At 51.3% G+C, this 22,254-nt stretch overlaps 7 protein-coding genes across 7 annotated transcripts; 3 read left to right on the top strand and 4 right to left on the bottom strand.

Moving 5' to 3' along the window:
• Positions 1-98: 98 nt before the first annotated feature.
• Positions 99-3,485, top strand: EDD37DRAFT_676614 (uncharacterized protein; the record flags this gene model as incomplete). The annotated part of the gene is made up of 5 exons (XM_062819574.1): positions 99-1,021; positions 1,109-1,895; positions 2,005-2,344; positions 2,396-2,623; positions 2,679-3,485. 5 exons carry the CDS (start codon positions 99-101, stop codon positions 3,410-3,412), a joined length of 3,012 nt encoding a protein of 1,003 aa, XP_062672748.1. The 3' UTR covers positions 3,413-3,485.
• A 4,053-nt stretch (positions 3,486-7,538) lies between these two features.
• EDD37DRAFT_605693 (uncharacterized protein) lies at positions 7,539-8,653 on the bottom strand (the record flags this gene model as incomplete). Its single annotated transcript, XM_062814828.1, has 3 exons — positions 7,539-8,213; positions 8,305-8,429; positions 8,473-8,653. The coding sequence occupies 3 exons, from the start codon at positions 8,651-8,653 to the stop codon at positions 7,539-7,541; spliced, it is 981 nt and encodes a 326-aa protein (XP_062672747.1).
• A 589-nt stretch (positions 8,654-9,242) lies between these two features.
• Positions 9,243-13,346, bottom strand: EDD37DRAFT_236118 (adenosinetriphosphatase). The gene has a single exon (XM_062810547.1). The coding sequence runs from the start codon at positions 12,997-12,999 to the stop codon at positions 9,406-9,408; it is 3,594 nt and encodes a 1,197-aa protein (XP_062672746.1). The 5' UTR covers positions 13,000-13,346; the 3' UTR covers positions 9,243-9,405.
• A 9-nt stretch (positions 13,347-13,355) lies between these two features.
• EDD37DRAFT_620776 (ring-opening amidohydrolase) lies at positions 13,356-14,432 on the bottom strand. The gene has a single exon (XM_062815952.1). The coding sequence runs from the start codon at positions 14,391-14,393 to the stop codon at positions 13,485-13,487; it is 909 nt and encodes a 302-aa protein (XP_062672745.1). The 5' UTR covers positions 14,394-14,432; the 3' UTR covers positions 13,356-13,484.
• Positions 14,433-14,950: 518 nt separating this feature from the next.
• Positions 14,951-16,785, top strand: EDD37DRAFT_691311 (putative glutamyl-tRNA amidotransferase subunit A; the record flags this gene model as incomplete). The annotated part of the gene is made up of 1 exon (XM_062820019.1): positions 14,951-16,785. Exon 1 carries the CDS (start codon positions 15,304-15,306, stop codon positions 16,783-16,785), a length of 1,482 nt encoding a protein of 493 aa, XP_062672744.1. The 5' UTR covers positions 14,951-15,303.
• A 134-nt stretch (positions 16,786-16,919) lies between these two features.
• Positions 16,920-17,669, top strand: EDD37DRAFT_235769 (VMA21-like domain-containing protein). Its single transcript, XM_062810544.1, has 2 exons — positions 16,920-17,154; positions 17,264-17,669. The coding sequence occupies exons 1-2, from the start codon at positions 17,054-17,056 to the stop codon at positions 17,487-17,489; spliced, it is 327 nt and encodes a 108-aa protein (XP_062672743.1). The 5' UTR covers positions 16,920-17,053; the 3' UTR covers positions 17,490-17,669.
• A 153-nt stretch (positions 17,670-17,822) lies between these two features.
• On the bottom strand, positions 17,823-19,494 carry EDD37DRAFT_235782 (uncharacterized protein). The gene is made up of 5 exons (XM_062810545.1): positions 19,046-19,494; positions 18,914-18,991; positions 18,742-18,864; positions 18,642-18,692; positions 17,823-18,594 (listed from the first exon to the last, which is right to left on the bottom strand). The coding sequence occupies exons 1-5, from the start codon at positions 19,245-19,247 to the stop codon at positions 17,957-17,959; spliced, it is 1,092 nt and encodes a 363-aa protein (XP_062672742.1). The 5' UTR covers positions 19,248-19,494; the 3' UTR covers positions 17,823-17,956.
• Positions 19,495-22,254: the final 2,760 nt, after the last annotated feature.

Genomic DNA, 22,254 nt, shown 5'->3' with positions numbered 1-22,254 from the left:
TGGAGCCCTAACCTGATCCATTGTTTTGAGCGAAGGGGACCTCATCCACAGGCGTCCTCTTCGGACTTTTGTTTTTGCTTTTATGGTGCAAGGCAAACATGGCTACACCGTCCACTGAGCCTCATATGGACTCCGAACTTGGAGAAGCGAATGTTGCTGCCGACGAACAAATACATACACAAGTAACGGCGGACCCCAGCAGCAAGCAGAATGACTTTGCTCGGCTATCAAGGGCAAAGCGTAAGAAGCGCAAACAGCAGCAATTTAGGAAAGCCTTGGCAGAAATGATGGCCAGCTTTCAAACCGTTTTCGAAGACTCCGATGCGGACATATCTGATCTGGACGACCCACACGCCGAAGGAGAAGAACTCGTTGACGATACATATACACCAGGAAGTGACGACCCAGCCTCACCAAAGCGCCAGGCGCGGCGCACCGATCTTTACACCGAAGGACGTAAGTTGCACGGCAATTCGTACAACGGAGCACCGCGCCGTCGTAGCATTGAAAACGACGAAACGATCGAGACGGGCGAAAACCTGCACCACGTCCTTGGGAGGAAGGGCACTATGATCGAAGAGGTCAAACCTAGCGCCATTCAGTACGAGACAGAGCTTTACGAATACCAAAGGGTACCTGATGGGGATGCTGATGAGGCCGTTGTTGTGGATATCACTTCCTCGTTAGCACCGCGAAAGGTCACCAGACTTGGGGCACGCTCAGGTACCGATAGCTCAAACCGACACCAGTACTGCTTCAAAGTCGTGCACATGTTCTCGGTGCCTTACTCGAACAGACGAGGACGCTCGACCAATCTGAGATCCCCAAGACGAGCCAGATCGCGCAGTGTCGATTCGGTGGGTGAAGAATACCGCACGGCACATAAAAGAGATTACTCCAGGGGTCGTCCTGCGGATTCCGTCAAAGTCACAGCTGGATTGGGGAATTATCTGGTCATTTATTCCGATGTAATCATGTCCGCTATCAGAAGCAGTGTCAAGTCATACCCAGGACTATCACGGTAAGTGGTCCTTTCCCCCGGATTCGTGCCAGAGCCATAATCCTTACCTTTCCTCGCCTTGCTGCCATACTGAGTCTACGAATGCAGAGCGTTCGAACACATGATTATTCCAGCACCTTACACGCTTTTGGTGCATTACCGTAAGGAGTTGCAAGAACACAGTGACTGTCTCCCTGAAGAGACAATATCCGCTCAATCCGGGATGCCCGCACTTGCCGACAATCAGGAAGGCGGAGATGAAGATGAGGAGGATCGAAAGGTGAAGAAAGTGCCGGTCCTACCTCGCAAGGAACACATCCCACTGCTACTAAACTACGTTTTCACACCTGAACTGACCTCACAGGTGGAAGATGAGCTGTCCCGAAGAGGGAAACCCGTGCCAACGTGTACATATGCAATGGCATGGCTGCTATTCCGCCCTGGAACAATGGTGTATGCGTGGGGAGCTGGTGGCCTTGACTCGGCCTACATCGTCGACTATTATGATCTGGAAGGACTCTACGCAAGAAAAGACAATAGGGTTCGCACCGGAAAAGCAGCTGGCGGACTTGCCGATCCACTAGTACCCCCAACTGTTCCACGAGGGGAGTCGGCTGAATTCAGCCCAGTACCAAAGTCGATCATTGTCAAGATGCACTACCTTGAGTTCGATGGCGAGCATGTCGGTCGCAGACCCCGGACGGTGACTATAGCCCCTTTCGAAGGAGAGAAAGAGATCGCCTCACTACCTGTATATCCTGCGGAATTTGCCCGAGATCCCAAAGTTCGCGAATATCTGGTCGCAAGAGGAGACAAGTACATCAAGCTCTGTCAGCCAAGCTACATGTCCTACAAAGGGGATACAATCGCGACGGTATCGACTCCTTCCCGGAAGGTGAGAATATCCACTCCTGCCATGCCCGCGAATACCGCCACAATCCCGCCAGCTTTCCAATAGCAAAGACTATCCTCAGCCAGTATTGTGGGGGCTAACTTCCTCTTAGATCAATGGGCGGGTGATGATCGACTCACGAACGTTCTACAATGACGGAGAATCAGCAGACCGCATCTTGAGACTTAAAGTGCCCACTGAGGACGGCATTATCATCTCAGACAGCTCAACAGGCAGTGATTCCAGCGCAATCTCGGACTCGCGCTATCACAATCGCAGGCGAAGGAGAAATTACCGGAGAAGGATTCGAGACTTCAAGAAGGGCGCCGCTCGTGTCAGAGGCATGGCGGACTACGATCTCGTCGAACCCAGCAAAATCCAATTCACCAATGAGCAATACATGCTATTCCCTGCCAGGATCTGGGGGTTTGTGCTAAGGGAGCGGCGATGGTGTATGTTCATAATTGTGCGAGGTCCGTTGCTGTCGACTAACTTGGAGACAGACCTGCTCAATATCGACAACGTGAAGGATCCACACTTTCAGGAGAATATCATTGACGACCTGGTACTGAAAGAGGAGGCGAAGAATCTCATTCAAGCTCTCTCGAACACTGCAACGGAAGACACGACTACTGAGGGTCAAAGCGAAAGTTTTGGTCACTGGAGCGCAGACATCGTGCAGAACAAAGGCGAGGGCCGTATCTTTCTGCTCCATGGAAGGCCGGGTGTTGGTAAGTTTGAGTTCGCCGAAATCCAGCTCGAAAAGGTCTAGTAACAGCTTTTTAGGCAAGACATCTACGGCAGAATGTGTCGCTGAATCCGCCCAAGTGCCGCTACTTGCTATCACCTGCGGCGATCTAGGCATCGAACCCAACGAAGTTGAACGAGCATTGATGAAGTGGTTCAAGCTGGCGACACTGTGGAAAGCCGTGCTCCTTCTCGACGAAGCGGACGTGTACCTCGAGTCCCGCATGAGCGGCGACCTGGCGCGCAATAGCTTGGTGTCCATTTTCCTGCGAGCGCTGGAATACTACCAAGGCGTTTTGTTCCTGACGACCAATCGAGTCGGCACATTTGACGAAGCCATGCTCTCCCGTATTCATGTCGTGTTGCACTACCCTGCCTTCGACGACTCCGAGAGACAGACGATCTGGAACACATCCTTTCGGAAACTCAGCGAGGAGAGGCCCGATGTCAAGGTCGGACCGGGCCTGATGGAATATGCACTGGAGAATCAACGCGTACTTGATCTCAAATGGAATGGGCGCGAGATTCGGAATGCATTCAACACGATCGTTGCGCTGGCCGAGTTCGATGCTGAGAAGAAGAGGCGTGCTGGACGGGCGACGGCACAAATCGTGCTTGAGCGGAGTCATCTTGTGCAGGTTGTCAAGATGAGTGAGGAGTTCAAGAAGTATATGAAGAGTACGAGGGGTTTGGATGAGAGCGCATTGGCGAAGGCGTTGAAGATCAGGGATGATAGGGACGCGCAGAAGATCATGCAGGCTGTTAAATCGTGATCGGATTGAGAGCAGATTCTGAGCAGCTATGGAAGGGGTATGCGTATATATAATTGTTGTACGCCCAGTGGGGACTGGCCTGGGACCGGCAGCTGTGGCAGCGGCCGATCTCAAAACGCCAGCTGTGGGATCTCCTTGTCAGGTTTCAGCATCTTAGGGACGGTGGGACCGGCTTTACAGTCGTCGCTATGACTGAGAGCTTGGGATGCTGTTGGACCTGGTGCTGTACTTGCGGCCAGTGAAGAACAGGCTGCTCTTTGGCCGGCTGCTGAATGAGAGGCTGCACCGCTGTCATCTGAGGTTGTTGACTGGCATAGACCGCAGCAGCAACCCCTTCGGGGGAGGCAGATTCCCTTCGCCGTCCTAGCGAGGACGCTCTGGACACACGTCGCCGTGAGAAGAATGAGGAGGCCGACAGCCTCATCATCCCCTGGCTGGCGCTTCCGGGAAGATTGCTCCTGGGAGTGTTATCGTCCGCTTGTCTCCTATCGAGAGCGGCTTCTCTGATATGTGACTTGCCGAGTAGAATGAACGGCCCATGGTTGCCGGGGGCGGAGTTCCAGGATGACCCTTTGCTGGCTGTACTTCCGGGTGATGAGGTTGGCATGGTTCCCTCCCTCATATGGCGTAATTCGGAGTCTATCTCGTAATTCTTGGCTCTGAGGATCGGTGGAGATACCTTTCGAAGGAAGGGATGTCCATGTTGTTCATATTGGTTTGTAGAGAAGTGGTGATGTCTCTGGTTGGTTCATGTACTGACCGCGGAAACGGGCATTCTTGCTCATACTATGCCACCAAGCCATGTCCTTGAAGTCGTGCCCGAATGACACGAGGCTGTACCAGAATCATCCTTTGGTGAAGTCCCTGCTGTCTTTTTGTCTTGCTCCTCTCCCGGTCTTGATGCCCTGCATAGGACGCTCTCGCACCCTGAAAGCGAGCTGAGGACGAAGGCCGCAAGAGAAGTGGAGGCTCTCTTTTCAAGAAGAAGCTGAGCGAAGAATGCAGTCAGGTCTTTGCAATCCTTCCCTGGGCGATGTGAGAGATTGGACTTGGAGATCCAGCCATTGAAGATGATTGACTTTAAATCCGCTGGGCAACCATTCGGATGACAGGTATGTAGCTGGTCTCCGGGTCCAATTTCTGTAAGTACCAGCACCATGTTTCTGAAGGTGACCATCTTGGCTTGTGTGAGAGAACACAAGGCTGCAAATTCCAGAGAACATCCAGAATTGTCCAAGATATGGTGATCACATTGGACACCCGCCATGCTTTCTCATCAAGCAGTATCCACACCGCTTTCCCTTTCGCAACGGACGTGCGTGCAGAGCATCTGCTATACACCAATCTACCGTGAAGGCCGGATAGGGCAATTGTCCAGACATGTGGCTGCCGAGTTGTGATTTTGGCTGTGAGCACCAGCTTGTGCAATTGGTCCATACTTCAAAGCATATCGTCGCCACGGACAGGACAAACCTCAAGTAGAAGTGGAGACCGCAGTGCCACTGTCCTGGACTTGTTCATGTGTGATGGATGGTCCAAGCACAAGGAAGAAATACCAGGACTGTCTCACGATTTGGATCCCGCGTCGAACCTCTCGCCCGTCATCTCTATTTGTACCAACCGTTGCTGAATGGTACAGCAATAGAATTGGAGTCTCCAGAGGTGTGACCAGACAGTTTTTATCGTGATTTCATGTCAAAGCCTCAAAGGTCAAGGGGGAAAACACTTCGCACTGGCGCAATCAGATCCAAAGAGAGGATCTTGGGACAACTCCCGAAGATGTTTCTCTGAGGATTATGCTCCAAGCTCTTCGAGAACCATATCATATACGGCCCATGCAATCTTCGCAAGAACATCGTGTCCCCGGACCCTTGTTCAGTGTATATATCGCCATCGGGCTCATCATGTTCTTCGATCTGTCACATTGCCATGGTATTGGCCATCATACTTGTCATCTTTAGGGGTTTCCGACTCTTCGTAAGAGCTCTCTTCATTGATGGAACAGGCAACGCCGTCGACAAGATCTTGCCCCACTTCCTGCCAGAGCTCGGTGTCCACATCCGCGCCGTACTGACCTTTGGTGGTCTTTAATGAAGTAGCCGGTGACCACGGTCTGCTACTGCCCGTTTGATAAATTGATACAGGCATGCAGTCCGGCTTCCTGGTGAAGAGTATCGAAGGGATGATCTCTGGAGATCTCGTCGTCACCAATCTCGGTGAGGGCGTATTCGAGGAAGTCCAGCACGCTAAGGACCTTGACATCTGTTTATGATGGAGAAAGATTGCCGCCAGTGTCTTGCAGATTCCCGCGCTTAGAGTGCTGCGTTTGAGCGACTGCATTTCGTCATATAGTAGTCGAAACGGTAGGAAGACAATCAAAGACAATTGGTCATTGCTCACACGTCCGTGGGAAGCAGTTGAATCTGTCAGGATATTTCGAGCAAAGCTGAGGGAGAATGGCGATGAAATGATTCTCGAGCCTCGATGAGCAAGAAATGCCTGTCAGAGATCAGGGATCGAACCTTCTGATCGATATAGTATATCAAGGTCGACTTATCAGGAGCACGAATGTCGTATCGTCCACGATCCAGGGGTGTAAAAGAGCGTTTCCTGGCTGCTTCCGCATCATTTCCCAAGTTCTGGTGCAACAAAGTGAAGGCTTGCAGATTTTCCATCTTTCGGACTAATGTGAACATTTGGGTAGGCTTCCTGAAGACCTGCGAGATATCGGTTGACCTCAACCGCTGGTGATTCACAATGGAGTTGAATGGAGCGCCAATCGTCGGAAGATGGTAGACTGGTGGTTTCAGTTATCGACATGCTAATGGTGCGCAGACCGATGAGGGACGGAAGGAAAAGAGGTAGACGTGTTTCCCTAAAACCCTTGGTTGACTCTCGTGTGCCATCTCCACGAGACGTCTGCAAGATTGCGGTACCTTCCGGACCTTTTTCCATTGGGAATTGTTGTTCCGTATGTACACTTATCTCCTTTGCACTGTGTTCATCAAGTTGCCTCTCGCCCACCTGGATATTTCTTGTCGCATTCTTTGCCAGGTTCCGGAATAGGTCTTTACAGTTCTCTCGCCTTCGTCTCCCTCCTGGCCTCCACAAAATCTCGTTCGAACATGAAATCGTGTCCATGAGGACATTCTTGGTCTGCACAAAAGCCAAACCTTCGCATATTATGACAAGTAGGGAGGACATATACCATTTTGACCTCGCGCCAGCAGTTCTCGATGTTGCATTCCACATCACTTGGCTTTGAACACTTTCGACGTGTGTACATACGGCCCATATGCTTCACTGGCTAGTCACAATACCTTGTTGAACTGACGAAGGGCGGACATGTAAAGGACCTGTCTACTAGCTCTCCGCAGTGGTGAAAGAGACGACATGCCTTATGTTTGAGATTATGCGGACATATCGATAACAGAGTTGTGCGATAATCATCGTTGAACGCCGCTAGATTAGGGTCGTCTTCTGGAGCGAGAAGTACGGGAGGTTAGTTAAAAGTAGCTTGGTCAACAATAGCTTCTTCGACGTCGGTAGGTTGGAGGGACACGGTAGCCACCTGATGCGGCGGCTATTCGACCGCCTTACCAGACGCGTTCCGGCTACACTCCTGATCGATAATGCGAGTGTATGACGCCACAAGCTCCGGTATATCTCTTGTCTAAGGAGATGGTCATGGCCAATCTTGCTGATCGAATTGGCCGACGGGTGTCCCGCCGATTCGTCATCGGATTAAAGAATTCTCGGAGGTAGAGATTGTAGACTTTGATGAAAGGTCGCCAGTTTGCGAGGGCCGGACCTGTAGCCACATCCTTGACATCTTTCAAATCCAGGAAGACCGGCCACAGTGCTGACAGGTGGATCTTTCTCCCTGTCCTCGCTGCCAGAATACGCCGAAGTCAGTATCTGCTTTTTGTCCTCAACTCTGAGGTCGCGCCCACATCTTTCCACCGGTGGTGTCCTTATAACACATGATTACACATCTTAAATGACCCTCAGTGGTTTGATCTTAGCGGACGATATGCAATACCGGAGTCGACTCTTGCCAGCAACCTCTTCACCTTCTTCAGGAACCAAATGCCGTGGTGCTTCTCGAAGGCCAAAGTTGTCATTTTCATCTCAATTCCCAAATACTTATACGGCTCTGCGATAACCTTCCCAACCTTTGTGGCCCTCTTGAAGAGAGACAAGGGTGACGACGATCAATCATCTTGTTGACCCGGAAAGTGTTCTGGGAGGTGTCAGGTCCACACCATGTCGGCATGAGTCTTGACACGTCGTCTTTCCCACCCATTTCTCTAGGTTGACCTGGTACTTGAACATCCGCAGCTACTGCATCGCACTCTAGGACATTCTGCTCATGCTGCCCCGAGGTGTCGGCAGCCTTGAAGTGATTCTGCTGACGCCAAATCCACAACTTCGCCGACTCTTTGGAGATATCGTTGATCATATTATGAATCTTACGATACAAGGCTTTTCCGCACACGAACGGGGATAACATTCTCGAGTTTGGTGTAGTCATCTGGTCGGCACACCCGCAGGTACGTCCAAGACAATTCTTGTCTTGCAATTTGGTATTCCTGTCCTTGGTAGTTGTCCCTCGACAGGGCTGAGACAATGGAAGCGCATATTTCAGGCCCACAAGGTCCGAGTCGATCCGTGGACAACTTTTGATCAAGTTGGTCATATCCGCCGAGTATAGCTCAGCTTCAGAGTGGCCTTCTTTGGTTGTGCCGGCCGAATGCCAGAAGCCGGGATGCGGGAGAGCATCCTTAACTGGATCGGTGACCTAACCATGCGTTAGACTGTTCTTGAAGTCGTGGAGCAACGAGTGAGAGGAAAGCCCGTGGCTTGGGTCGTCTTGTGAGGACCAGTCCTACCCAAGTCCCGGTACCAGGGTGTGCCCAAAGCCTCTGATCAGGCAATGTTCGTCGTATAGTCCATTCCAGGTCCGAAATGAATTTGCGGACTCTCCTGTTTTCGACTGTATCCGGCCAGTGAACACCTGGGGGGGAAGGTATTTGAAACTATCCCCAACGGGAGCATACAGCGCTGTCTGATGAACAACCAGCCTCCAAACGCATCGGGACTGCGTCGTAATATTGGAAGGAGATATCGGAAAATTAGGCAAACGCCCATGAGGAGGCTGTCCCGAACATCTTGTGGGGAGGCTTGCTGCACCGCAAGCCGACGGCAGACCAAGGCATGGTTTGTGGTGTCGGTAGGCATTGGGGGAGAACCGACGTCAAGACCCAAGGCTGTTGTGATACCTTTTACCACGCTCGCTGGACAACTTCACCATGCCACGCATGGCAAGCTGCGGCGTGATGAGGCACGCAGGTGAATGGCTGGACCACTGGATGGCGACTTGGGTCCCATACTACCGTGTAATAACATGGCCGGAGCAGTCAGCCGCAGGGACTTAGTATTTTGTCCTGCAGGCAGCACAATGCCATGCTCGTGTACACGAGGACAGGCACGCATAGTACCAAGCAGTACCTCGCACCTGCCAACAGAAGTTGGAGGGTTGAAGAGGGGTAAGAGGCAAAGCAATACGACCGAGGAAGGGTGGGAGACGAGGAGCAAGATGAGAGGAGGGACAGGGGGATACTTATACTTGTGGGAGAAGCTTGTTGGGCAGCAATCGTGAGTCATTCCGTTGGATGTCTGGTAAATTTCATGGTTCAGTACACGACATCCATTACCTGAGGCTGATTCAGCCAACCAAGACAACGTTGTGATGGACCCGAGCTTCGCACAGAAGGATTCGTCATAGAACTTCACATGTAATGTGTGCAGGTGATTCCAGCTGTCATATTGAAATTGCCTCAGGGGACGACTGATTCTTATCCATGTTTTTGTAACAAGGTGGTGCCGTATTCACAACACGGACACTCACCATCAGCGACCTCCTGTGCATGGCATTTCCAACATCGCAAAGCATATCCAACACACACAGTAGATGTTCAGCACGGAGCTGGTCACTCCTCTGTCATACCACGTTCCTTCGTTCGACTTGGTAGACCGACAATTTCAGCGTCTTCACTTTTGACGCATGCCGAGTCATGACCTTCCAGAGTGGCACCGTCACTTTCAGACATTCCCGCAGGTGCAGGCACTTTCTTCTTGACAGGGCTCACGACTTCAGCCTTAACCTGCTCAATAGACTCATGATTCAGCTTGTTGAAGAACATTGCCTCCACGATATTGCGACCCTCGGTCTCCGTTTCGCTCTCTTCACCCTCTTTCTTCGGTGGCTGCTCTTCCGAACCATCGCCAGCAACCTGTTCATCAAGTTTGAGTTTCGTCAGACCCATTGCATGTATCTGCTCCTCCACGGTGCCGCGGGACACTAATCTGATGACCTCAACTTCTTTCAGCTGTCCGATTCTGTGTGCTCGATTTTCGGCCTGGATGTCATCCTGTGGGTTGAAGCCGCTGTCAAAAACAATCACTTTGTTGGCTTTTGCAAGATTGATACCGGCTCCACCTGCCTTGGTGCTGAGCATGAAGACCGGTGTGTGATTGTCGTCTGCAGAAAATTCGTCGATCAAATCCTGTCTTTCAGATACTCTGGTCGTCCCGTCCAGCCTGAAATAGTCGATCGCTTCGCGTTCCAGCACCAGCTCCAGAATATCAAGAACCATGACGAATTGGCTGAAGATTAGTGTTCTGTGACCTTCTGACATGAATTTGCGAAGTAGTTCGACCATCTTCTGAACCTTGCCACTGGCCATCCATTCGCCGTTGTTCAGCACAAACCGCTCGAGAGCTCGATGCTCATCACATAGGGTGTGTATTTCCATGTCAGAGTAAGCTTTGAGCTCGGTGACAATGAGATCGGGGTTAGACTCCCTAAATTGATCGGCCTTTAAGCATTGCTTTGCGATCACTGGCAGAATCTTGTCCGGGTACACACGACGGGAGAGAAGTGGATGTATGGCAGCCAGCCTCAACTTCATCAGGATATTGGTCGATTCGTTTGTGACGTTCTCTCCTTTCTCTTTCTGTTCCCGGATGCTGTATGCCTTTTCGAGCCACATCTGATAGATCTCGGATTGTTCTGGCGTCATATCACAAAGCTCGACTCGTCGCTCTTTCTTGGGGAGATCTTTCAAGACCTGATATTTTTTGCGCCGCAGGATGAATGGCGTGAGCATACTCCTTGCCCTTTTAATCCTCTGTTCCGACAACAAGGCCTCGTGGTTGCCGTCCATAGCCTTGACGCTGTGTGAGAAGATGCTTGTCAGCTCTTCAGCCTTTTCTTTGAACAGATTGGGCATCAGGAAGCCTAGCAAGCTTATCAACTCTTTCAAATTGTTTTGAAGGGGTGTTCCAGTGAGCAACAAGCGGAAGTTCGACCGAATCTTCACCAATTTGCTCGCAACTTGCGAGTCAGCGTTCTTCAGCATATGACCTTCATCGTAGACGGTACAATCGAATCCAAAAGTCTTCAACCAGGGAAAGTCTTCTTTACCCTTGGCAAGAGTGTATGTGGTGACAATAACATTGACATCATCGCGGGAATCCTCGAGATACTCCCTCAATTCAACACGCTCGGAAGGATTTGTCGAATAATATGGTTGGACATTCAATGCTGGACAAAAGCGCTTGAATTCTTTCAGCCAATTCTCGAGAGTGGCTGCAGGTACGACAATAAGATGCGGCCCAGTTCGACCTTGCTCAAAGAGATGTGCAACAAAGGCAATAACCTGGCAGGTTTTTCCCAAGCCCATGTCGTCGGCAAGGATACAACTCAATTCCTTCTGGTACAACAGATTCAGCCAGTTGATGCCAACAATCTGATAATCCTTCATTTGTATGTCGCTGGACATGATCGATGGCTGGGTTATAAAATTCTTTGGGTTCTTTTTCTTGACGACGTCGTGATCGTCGTCACTCACGGGCGTTCCAATGCCGGAATCGTGGCTGGAGCGCAGTGTGTCCCGTAAAGATACCATGTCCATTTCTCCACTTTGCGAGCCGTATATATTGACACCCCAAGCTTCCATCTCATCCGCCAAAGGCTTAGCCAGACTTTGACATTTCTTGACCAGGTAATCCACGGCTTCGTAGCTCGTAAGCATCGTTTCGACCTTGTCAACGATCCTCTCACCAATAGCATTGACCTTTCTGCGACCTTTGGTCGGCTTCAGCTTGGGATCCTGTATCTTTCTAACATCGTCGAGGGACTTGAAAGGCCGTTTCGTGACAAGATGTTCAGCCATTTCCCGAGATATCGATGCGGTATCAGTCAAGTCAGCGGCAGTGCAGGTATTGAAAAGCTCGAGTAAGCGAGAATTGAAAGTCGTTTCAGCTTCGTAGTCTGAGCGCGCGGCAGAATGTGCTGCATCAGACTCATCAGAGTCGACGACTGTGACAGGCTTGGCCTTGGGTTTCGCGATCTCTCCTTCTCCTGTTTGAGGAGAAGAATGCCTCCGTCCTCGTACAAGAGTCCTCTTCTTTTGCGGCGGCGGTGTGTCAAAAACGTCAATAGCCTTTGTTTTCTTGACATTCTGGGTCGAGCCCCATTTTTCCATGATGGTTTTCTTGGGTACTTTAGGCTGCTGTGTTACTGGCTTTGCTGTGGACTTTCGGGCTGCGGGCGTAGGCATCAGCTCATCTTCGGAGCCGGTCAGATCAATAGCACTCTTCTTCCCAGCCTCATGTCGCGTCTCGCTCATCTGCAGGAGCTCGCTAATAGCATCATCGTAGTGCCCCTTTTTGGAGAGCAAGACCTCATAGCACTCACGTACTGATAGCATACTAACCATCGACATCATACGCTTGACCTTTTGCCTCATATTGAAGTCACTGATATCATCCAGCTCCATTTCCGGTTGTTTCTTGGGCGACACAATCGGTAACGCACGAGCGGGCGCGGTCTGGCGTTGTCTTTTCGAGGCGTTGCCGTAAGCATTGGCGTTTACATCTGCGGAACGCTTGATACCACTAGATCCAACAGATGATGTTGAGCTTGGAGAGGCACGAAACATCGACTGCGCGATGACTTCGGCAAAGTTTTTCGACCCGTTATTGTTGTGTCCTTCAGGCGATTCTGGTACCTTCTCCGCCGCTGGTTGGACCTTCCGCACAAACGTAGATGTTTTAATGTCATTGCCTCGGCTTGGTCTGTCACTGTCTGAAGAGCTTCCTCCGTATACCGGACCCTCGTCGTCACTATCAATCGTGATGGGTTGGGAACGAGCCTGGGACACAAGCTGGGGTCGTCTAAAGACTGTCCCAGCGGGTGCCATGGCACTAGCCAGTAAACCAGAACTCTTTCGGCCTGCATTCGGCGCCGTTGACGGCGACGAAGCAGCGACTTGAACCACGCCGCCCTTCAAGGGTGAAGAGGACATAGGGGCCGGGGACCGACGGATTAACTGCGTGGGCTGAGTTTGCTTTTGAGAAGGACGGTGAGCCGGCAGGGTGGCCATGCTCTCGAGGTCGGAGTCATCGTCAGTTATCTTGGGTCGGTGCAGGGAAAGAGTATCGACTGTCTCATAGGTGGGCTTGAAGTCGGGGTTAAAGAGCTCGTCGTCAGATTGTGACGAAGCATCTTCCGAGGACATTACGGGCGGCGGTGGGAGGGTAAGGGTTGGGTCGAGGCGTCCGGTGCTGCAAAAACAAAACAAGATATCATTGATATTGTACACGCATGCTGGAAGGAGTAACACTGCGACTCGGTCTGAGCACTGTTGTATCTCGAATACCCGCCCACGAGACTCCTTACACAAGCCTGAGGGAAAAGTGAAGCCCCCTCGGTCAAAGTGGCCTGCCCCAGCGACAAACTTTCCACGCGTAGCGCGTCATGAGTTTGTAAAAGCAGCAGCTGAGTGATGGCAGAACTAGCCTAGGTGGATGATGCCGCTTTTGAGGGTTAAATGCCCATTGATGCCCCTTTACACGAATCTGATTCGAATAATCATAATATGTCCCCATACTCGTCAACCATACAACAAGGGCGAAAACGCGTTTTTGGGTACAATATCTATCTGCATAGATTTCGTGGCGCAGGAAGAACATCGTGACATTCCGAAACAGATACGCGTCAAAGTTACGGCACTCTGTATACGATGCACAGGCTTCCGCCTCCTGAAGGTCCCTGTCCTTCTGCTCCGCCAGATACATAAACCTGTGTATCACCGACGAGTCCAGCAATGAGTCCTCCAACAGCGGCTCTTGCATGGCGCGTACTGTGAAGATCACTGTCAGTGTTCATAGTATGCCTCCAGCCCCTGATCTGACCTCGAGGATCAGCCTCAGCCTTTGCAAAAACTTGGACGACTTGGCCACCCTCCTTCTTGATCTGCTCCAATAGCTCAATGATGACACTGGCATCTATGGCATCTTTCATTGGCTTGGAAATCGCACCTAGCTGTCCTTGAGCTGCACTTTTAATGTCCGAAGCAAGAACAAAGATGTGACAGTCATCGAGTTCTGCTCCGCTACTACAACTGGCTTTTGCGCTCCAAGGATGTTCAGTCCTCAAGGCTTCCTCGACCTGGGCTTCTGCAATCTCGTCCAATGCTGCTGCAATGCCCACTGCACTAGCATACCGCGACTTGGCCATTGACTCATATGTGTCAGTAGTGATAGGATGCTTGCCCTGACCACGGATTGTCTCCAACTTCTCCGAGGTGAGCAGTGGACATTTGATAAGGACAAGCTGGACCTGCTCTTGACTGACTCCAAGTTCTTTGACCAGAGAAGTCACCGTTTGAGAGACTTCGCCAGCGTGCTCCACCGTCCCAACTTGATCGGGTGCAAGAGCTTTAGTGTGCCCTACGGTTGCTGAAAGTCCTGTTGCCTCGTGCGACCGTACAATGAAGGTGACATGCGGACATAGAACACCCTCCGTGCCGCCTGAAAAGATTGTCACTGCGTCGTTCGGTATTTTAGACTCCCAGACAACTGCTGCGAGAGTGCGCGAAAAGTCGTTGACACAACCATTGCCTTCCACCATTGTCAGTAGACCAAAGCTTTGCTCTCGTCATGTCAACACGCACCTTCTGTCTTCCCAATTACCGCAAGGATTTGCGAAGCATCATAGCCAGCTGCGCGCAGCTTTTCTAAGGGCGAAGTGTCTGCTGGCGAAGAAATAGGAAACTTCAAAATATCAACGGCAACCATAACTTGCTGAGTATGAAGTCTCAAGTCGCAGCGACAAGCAAAGAAGGATCATGTTGAACAGGGCCTCTTCTGCTCTTCGTAAACTACATTATGCAATCCTCAGACTCGAATACAGCCGCGGATGCCTACTGGTGGTTCTTATCTTATCCGGGCCGTCGCCGGTAGGAGCCCGCGGGCCTACGGACATCCTCGCCTTCGGCGGCGAGCCTGTATCCAGAAAAAGTGGCTACTGTCTGACGGGGAGTACATCGATGATACAAATTTGAAGCCCAGCAGCTTCACGACGGTGGGTGCCTTAGCAATAAGCTGGTAGGACTATACGTTGTAGCTGATGGTCTTCCTCCCGTTAAAGGCGAACGCTATGTCGTTGCATGCGAAGCACTCCAGGCTGGCAATAAAGAAGGATATCTATTCGGACGTGAAGAGGGACAGCGGTCAGACGATGCCACTTTTCCTGGCAACAGGGTCGCCGTTTAGCTGTGACATAAACTATTTGACCTCATAGATAGGCATGTCTGACCGTGCAGAGTACCGATCAGCGGCCTCAACCGGTGAAATGGACCTGCATATTGGGACGCTCCTCTTTATTCAACGCCTGGCTATCAAGGTGAGCAAACTTCGCACATACAGCCAGCAGGAGGCAACAAGTCATCAACCCTCCCCTTGACGCATAGTGCTGGTATTTGAGATACTTCTTGACTCAGGCAGGACCGATTTCGAGATACGGTTTAGCTTCTGGGAGGATGTCGACTTCAGAACCACTTGCGCAAGGCTTGAAATCAGCCAATGCGGGCCACAAAGCTCTAGAAATGGACATTTCCATCGAGACACTACACGGTCTCTACAACGCAGGGTCCGCCACTCCCACAGACGTCGTCCGCGAGGTATACTCACGGATCGCTTCGTACTTCGACAAAGCCGTATGGATCACCTTGATCCCGGAGGCTGAAGCTCTTCAGTGCGCAAAGGATCTCGAACAGCAGTATCCAAATGTCACAGATAGACCAGCTTTATACGGCATACCGTTCTCACTGAAGGACTCGGTCGACTTTGCCGGCATGCGCACAACAGTGGCCTGTGAAAGCTACGCATACACCGCAACATCAACCGCACCTGTTGCCCAGCATGTCCTTGACGCTGGCGGCATCCTCATCGGCAAGACGAATCTTGACCAGTTCGCAACGGGTCTGACTGGGACGCGGTCGCCCTACGGCATGCCACGCTGTGTGCACGACTCTGACTACGTGTCCGGTGGCAGCTCGTCTGGCTCGGTAGTCAGCGTTGCGGCAAACCTCGTGTCCTTCACCATCTGCACCGACACAGCAGGCAGTACACGCGTGCCAGCCTCTTTCAACGGCATGGTCGGTCTCAAGCCCACGCTTGGTACAATTTCAGCGGTTGGACTCATCCCCGCGGTCCAAACAGCGGATTGCGTCTGCATCATAGCGGCAACCATCGACTCGACACTCAAAGCCTGGGATGTGATGCGGGCGTACGACGAAGACGACGTCTACGCCCGCGACCCGGCGCAACTTTCTCTGCTCACATCGCAACCAGTTTTTCCGACAGGCACCTCAAACTCAAACATCACATATGGCCTTCCCCCACAGGATCTGGTCCACTCAGTTCTTTCACCTGAATACTCTAAGCTTTTCAGCGCATTCCTGGCAAAATTCCAGCAAGACAGCTCCTTCTACCGCTCCACAGACTTCGACTACGCACCATTCGCCTCCGCCAACGCAATGCTGTACGGCAGCTCAATCGTGTCGCAACGCATCGTTGCATTCAAGCCGTACCTTGACACACACGGCTACGACCAGCTCCATCCAGTCATCCGCGATATCTTCAAGGCAAGCTCCGACTTCAGTGCCGTTCGGGCGTATCAAGACATCTTCGCGCTTGCAAAGGATCGACGTCTGGCCGCGAAGCAGTTCCGATCCAACCAGCACGACGGCATCGACGTGCTAATAGTACCTTCCACCACGATGCATCCCACCGTGTCGGAGATCCTGGCCGACCCGATCAACTTGAACAAGCATTTGGGCGAGTTCACACACTTTGTCAACCTACTGGATCTGTGCGCTGTCGCTGTACCCCTGAGCGCGACGTGGACTAGTAAGAACGGGAAGAAGATGCCCTTCTCGGTGACTTTGATCTCCACGCCCGGACGAGATCGGGACTTGTTAGAGTTGGGACGGAAGATAATGGCCATGACCTACGATTAATGCTTAAGAAATTGCATACTCACACCTGTCGGTAGCCTTGCTGTCTCCTTGATCGAGCCCACGTGACCTCGACGTCCGAGTCTATGAGATGTCCCCGCCAAGACTGAATATCAGATCTCTGGGATCTCAGCAAGCTCGCTTGAAGCCTTGAACACATCCTCAAACCAGATCGCCACCACCAGACGCGTCTCTACATCAGTACTGCATACCGTCGAGATCATATTACATTTCCACTATATAGAATCCAGCACAATTGCCGAACAACAAAATGGCCACGCGACGCAACGTCCCAGAAAAGACCATCTCCGAAGCACAAGGCGGTTCCTCATCTTCATCACAATTATCAGATACATCGCCCGCTGTTCCTGCGTGAGTTCATACCCAAACCTTTCTCTCTCTTTCTCTCTTACACTCTCTCATCACATTCCCATCTCCCTCTCTGGCACAAGTCCATGGCAGACGGCTAAAACGAAATCAGTCACGTCATATACAAACTCCTAGGCTTCACATTCGCCATGATCGTCCTACCAATTGGTTCATATTTCATGACTGTCAACCTAGTTTTTCGAGGCAGTTCCACATGGGCCGGGGCATTCGCAGCAATCATGGCCAATGTTGTATTGATCGGCTACATCATCGTCGCAATGAAAGAAGATCAGAGCGAGAGACTCGAAGCCGAGCAGCAGTCCAAAAAGGCTCAGTAACACGCAGCAGTCAATCAGGGCATTCTATTGCACGTGTTACTCGCCATGCAGAGCAGAGATCAATGCTGGGAGTTGATTACTTTCCCGTACCATGTTCTCATTCAGACTATGGAAAAAATGTGTATGTGACCTGCACAGCTTTAGTCTAAAAAAGTCTGTCGAAAGCAGGCACAAAATCGAGGCTCTTTGGGCTCGACAACTTCTCCGATGCCTTGGGGTTCGTTCCGCTTTGAGACACGGTCCGCCGATGCTGTTTACTCATAAGCACATCAGCCTCGATCCAGCCCGACAACATCCATGCGCATTACTTCAAACATTATTCATAAGGAAAGGCGCCGCTCTCCAGCGCATATTCTCTGATGCAGTTCCAATTACCATGCAGTCGGGACAATGTTTCAGGGTCCAAAAGATGTCTCCCAAGAACGCCGAGAATGAGTGTGCCAATGCAAATGCTACCGATGCATTTATTAGTTTTCACGTCGACTGAATCGGCGTTTGATCCAGCTCTTCTTCTTTTCACTTGGCGAAGTAGGCGAGGTTGCGGCATTCCAAGTGTTTTCCTCGTCTGGAGAGCTATCGAGCTTGATGGGTTGACGAGGATTGTTGGGAACATATTTGTGGACCGGCGCAGCAGGAGCCTCCTGAGCGTAGGCGCCCTCATGTGCGTTGTATTGTGGGTAGGGCTTCATCGGGCCATGTTGACCCATTCTAGACTCATTGGCATATGGGTTCTCGTGGCTAAACTCGTCTGGTTGCTTTCGAAGCTGATGCAACTGGTCGAAAGAGCTGTTCTGAGAGCTTGGGTTGGTCGACTTTCCATACTCATCGGAACCGGAAGTAGCAGCATCATAGGACTGTTGGTAAGAGTGCGCGGAGATGGGACTTTCGCCATTGGGGTGGCCGTTTTGCATACCATTGTGGTAACCGTTGGGAGGGCCGTTGGGAGGACCATAGTGTGGGCTCGAGGGTTGTCGCATATTCCGACCGTACATCTGAGAAGACCCAGGTGTTTCCTCGACCGTATTCTGGGGATGACCGTAGGACGAGTTTCGGTAGTAGCCGCCGCCTGGAGAAGGACGTGGTCGCTGTGGAGAATAGCCACTGTCTGCGCAAAGTTAGTTAAGCCTCTATAGAATATTGGGAGCTGCTCACTTGAGATGTAGCTTGCTCGGCGATTGTCAGTCGTCATACCGGCCGAGGAATCTAGTTCCTGTCAGTACTTCATTTCTAATCTTCGTTTCATCAAACGTACATGGTCTGTTGTTGAAGGAAGAGCGACGGAAGCTGGTGCCTTCTGCAGCAGCATGGAAAGCACGAATTGTGTCGAGAGGACGCTCGAAGCGGTATCGTGTCGGGTTTGATCGATCAGGCTCAGCTGTGGCTGCGATTAGTATGAGATCAACGTTCCCGATGCTGCTTCTTACCAATGACATTGCCTTCACTGTCCTTGTGTGCCATTGCGCGTATATCCTCGGCCGTGGTCTCTTCCTGAGCTTGTTCGACTGCATGATCCGGTCAATACTTCTCCAGCAGAGGTCATTCATTGCACCACTAACCTGGAGTAGCCTCATTCAAAGCTTTCGAAGGATCCGCCTTTGTGTGCAGTCTCTTCTTGTCTTTATGACTTTCGGACAACTCACTCTTGTTCGCGGAGAAGCTGCTTCGATGGGATCGCACGGAATTATGGCTCATGGCGGTGTGAGCTCGTGGCCGGGTCTCATTCCCCATAGCGGTGGTTGGAGGCGACAGGGTAGTCATGGTGTCGGCGATAACGGTGGTTATCGAGTCGGTTGGTGGTGCTTAAGATAGTGTCTTCGGATATGCAGCCGCTAGGCAACGGTAATTTCCAGCGTATCGATAACGAACGTGAATTTGGATTATATCAAGACAGCGAGCTTGATAGAGGACGTGTCTGAGGAGGATTAAGACTGAATGCGAAGTGACCCTCGGGTGAGAAGTCGAGACAGCTGAAGTGATGTCGTGTAATAGAGAGGCTTTGCACAAAACCTGAGAGCTGGCACAGTGGTTGTCCGGACGTGGCGGGGCGCGAGTGACAGGGATATATGTCGGTGGTGAGGATGTGTTTCAGGACTGATGGTCCAGCGACGGCTGACAGGGGACGATGCCAGGTGTGATACGTGACAGGCTGAGGCTTTTTCTGTGATAGCGACTGACTTGGTGCCTCTTTGTATATGGACAAAACCTTGATGCAAGCGATGCAAGAAATCTGCGCAGATCGAGAGGTAATGGAGGATGACGATCCGGGACAGAGAAACAGGAAGCGCGACCGATCAGCCCGTAGGAATTGAATTTCAACGAGTGGTAGGATGCCCGAAAATCAGCTGCTTGAGGCCGGACTTGGGGGTTCAGTATACTAAAGGTATTCAAAGAATCAAGTATATGGAGTTTAGCAGAAAGAGGAGTAGTAGAATGGAGGTTTCAATGTGAATGCGGAATATACAGCTGCCCAGGGATGCATGGCACTGGCTAATAGCGACTGGTTACTGGTGGCCATGACGGAGCGATGGGATGATTCAAAGTGTATGCATTAAAAGACTGTCGCTCGCGGCCCCAACGCAACGAAAACCGCCGACACGCTAGGCACTTCCAGGCATGGCGTGGCACTCTATCTGGGATCCTCCCAGCCTGCGCCTCTTGACCCATGAACAGTGAACCCCTCCAGCACCCTGGTGCACCCTCTTTTTTCCGTTTACACAATTTTTACATTTTTTCCCAAGACACCGTTGCAACCTGGTTCGGATTTTTGACCTTAGTGGACTGGAAAGCTTCCCATGAGCTCTACCGCTGCTCCATGATTGGCGCCATGGCACCCTTCGGCACCTGAATGGATCTGCTGGCCCCTGGCTAGACAGGATGTCAAAAACAGTTTGCGTCCACTTCGTCGTCAATCTCATCCGCTAAGAGTGACACACTAGGTGATCCGTGGACCAGGGTATCCAAAATGTCCGCCAGGTTTTCTTGTTCTGTGCACCTCGAACGACCTCTGATATCTCCCAGACGATTGCCAGACCGATCCGCACATGTGCGACACCCAGCCAGTTGCCAGAGTTGACCGGCTGAAACAGATCTTCTCAGGCCCGATTATCTGCCACCTGACGGATCCTACGAAAAGAACAAGTTAGTCCTTTGTTCGCCTTCCTACACTGCTTCAAGCCCGTCCGACGCGCGTCCTGGAAAGCTCAGAGCTTCGTCGGCTATTCCATTACAACCCATTTGTGCACGCAATAATGCTTCTACTCCAGATAGCAATTGGCCCACTCATCCTTCAACGAGTACTTTCTGACGTTTCTCCACGCAAACGCATCCATTCAGCTTTGCTGTTGAGCTCGGGATCCTAGCTTATCATGCCGGCGGTCCCGCTGCACCACGCATCATCTGCATCATGATTTTGAGACATTCTGTATCCTCTGTGGCCTCCGTTGCTTATCCGTTCAACCTTAACCTAGCTGGACAAAGCTCCTCCCGAGCACATCTTTTAGTAAGCTGTCTGCTTCTACAGCCATGCAGTACCTTTCCCATGAAGCTATAACCGAAAAAAAAGCAGTGGAAAGCCTGATTCTGGGATAAAATGCTAATCTCCATATTCTTCCCATGACTGACGAAGCTGTCTAGAGATGAGCCAATGGGCAAATATCGTGGGGGATGTTCTGACCACCATCTTCTCGTTACGAGCGATTCAACAGCACACTCCGGGACTCCTCAAATGCACAAGGGTGTCTCCGTCAATGGTCTCAAGGACTATCTCAAAGTCAAAATCCACTTCCCGCATGTTGGAACTTGGATTCAAGGAATACGAAGCGAAAAGAGGAAGGAAGTATTCGAACATGCCACTGCCACGGCCCACTAGCCACATTTCTTCCACTGCTCCAGTTCCAAAACCGAGCAGACCCTAAGCGAGCACAAGCCATGAGGCATGGCGCCACTCACGGCTCGCACATCCTTGAACCTCTACTAACGTAGAGCTCCATAACCCTTATCTTATCGTCCTTGACGTGCAGTTCCACCGAGGTGGAGGTGGCTCATGCGTACGCATTGTGCCGGACCACGATGTCTCAACGCTTTCGGAGCTTCTCAGAACTGCTCCAGTATATCACGATATATTTAACTGCTGGTACGTCCCCAATTACGAATACCTCATACTCGTACGCAACGCTCGGGTTTTCTGAATGTGGCAACACGTGTTGTCTCTGGAGTATCGAGTCTTTTGCTGAACCATACTGTCAGCGTGCACGAATAAGTTGTATCCACATTGGTTATGCTCTAGGGAAAACTTTTCCAGCGTTAAGATGCCCAGGTCTCTCGCTAAGCTAGGCTGAAGCCCGATTCCACTTTTGTTTGCCGCCTTGCGCCTGTGCTATTTGAAGGGACAACATCATAAAAAGACATGGCTGGTATCTTTCCAAGCAAGACCCTGACAAGAAGACTACCTGGAATGCCCACAGCCGTTGTCGTGAATTCACAGATAAACATTTGACAGAAACGTCGAGTTCCTCAGCAAACACTTGTTTTCACTAAGATAACAGCCATGGGGTTCCGGCGGTCGACATCGTGGCTGACCGCTGTCTGTGTTCTTATATGACTCCTTGCAGACCGCTTAGGGTTTGCTTGGTGCTGGACCTCGAAGGTAGGAGAATGTGAAGCACATGAGCGCTGGTCTATCGAAGGCGTCTGTCTGGTGTTTTCACCGCAAGTCTTGCCCATTGCTGTCAGTCTGGCTATATTCACCTCGGAATTATAACCAGCG

Source organism: Exophiala viscosa (assembly GCF_022695815.1).
Source record: "Exophiala viscosa unplaced genomic scaffold EDD37scaffold_2, whole genome shotgun sequence".
Classification (NCBI taxonomy): Eukaryota; Fungi; Ascomycota; class Eurotiomycetes; order Chaetothyriales; family Herpotrichiellaceae; genus Exophiala; species Exophiala viscosa.
Note: the sequence above shows the minus strand (reverse complement) of the source record. Positions and strands in the feature narration are given on the sequence as shown.

Bases quoted from the DNA above. Each gene is read 5' to 3' on its own strand.
- EDD37DRAFT_236118 (XM_062810547.1), bottom strand. From the start codon at position 12,999: ATGTCCTCGGAAGATGCTTCGTCACAATCTGACGACGAGCTCTTTAAC.
- EDD37DRAFT_620776 (XM_062815952.1), bottom strand. From the start codon at position 14,393: ATGGTGGAAGGCAATGGTTGTGTCAACGACTTTTCGCGCACTCTCGCA.
- EDD37DRAFT_235769 (XM_062810544.1), top strand. From the start codon at position 17,054: ATGGCCACGCGACGCAACGTCCCAGAAAAGACCATCTCCGAAGCACAA. The intron at 17,155-17,263 runs GTGAGTTCATAC...AAACGAAATCAG, and splicing joins ACATCGCCCGCTGTTCCTGC to TCACGTCATATACAAACTCC.
- EDD37DRAFT_235782 (XM_062810545.1), bottom strand. From the start codon at position 19,247: ATGACTACCCTGTCGCCTCCAACCACCGCTATGGGGAATGAGACCCGG. The intron at 18,865-18,913 runs GTAAGAAGCAGC...TCGCAGCCACAG, and splicing joins CAGTGAAGGCAATGTCATTG to CTGAGCCTGATCGATCAAAC. The intron at 18,693-18,741 runs GTACGTTTGATG...GACAGGAACTAG, and splicing joins TTCCTTCAACAACAGACCAT to ATTCCTCGGCCGGTATGACG.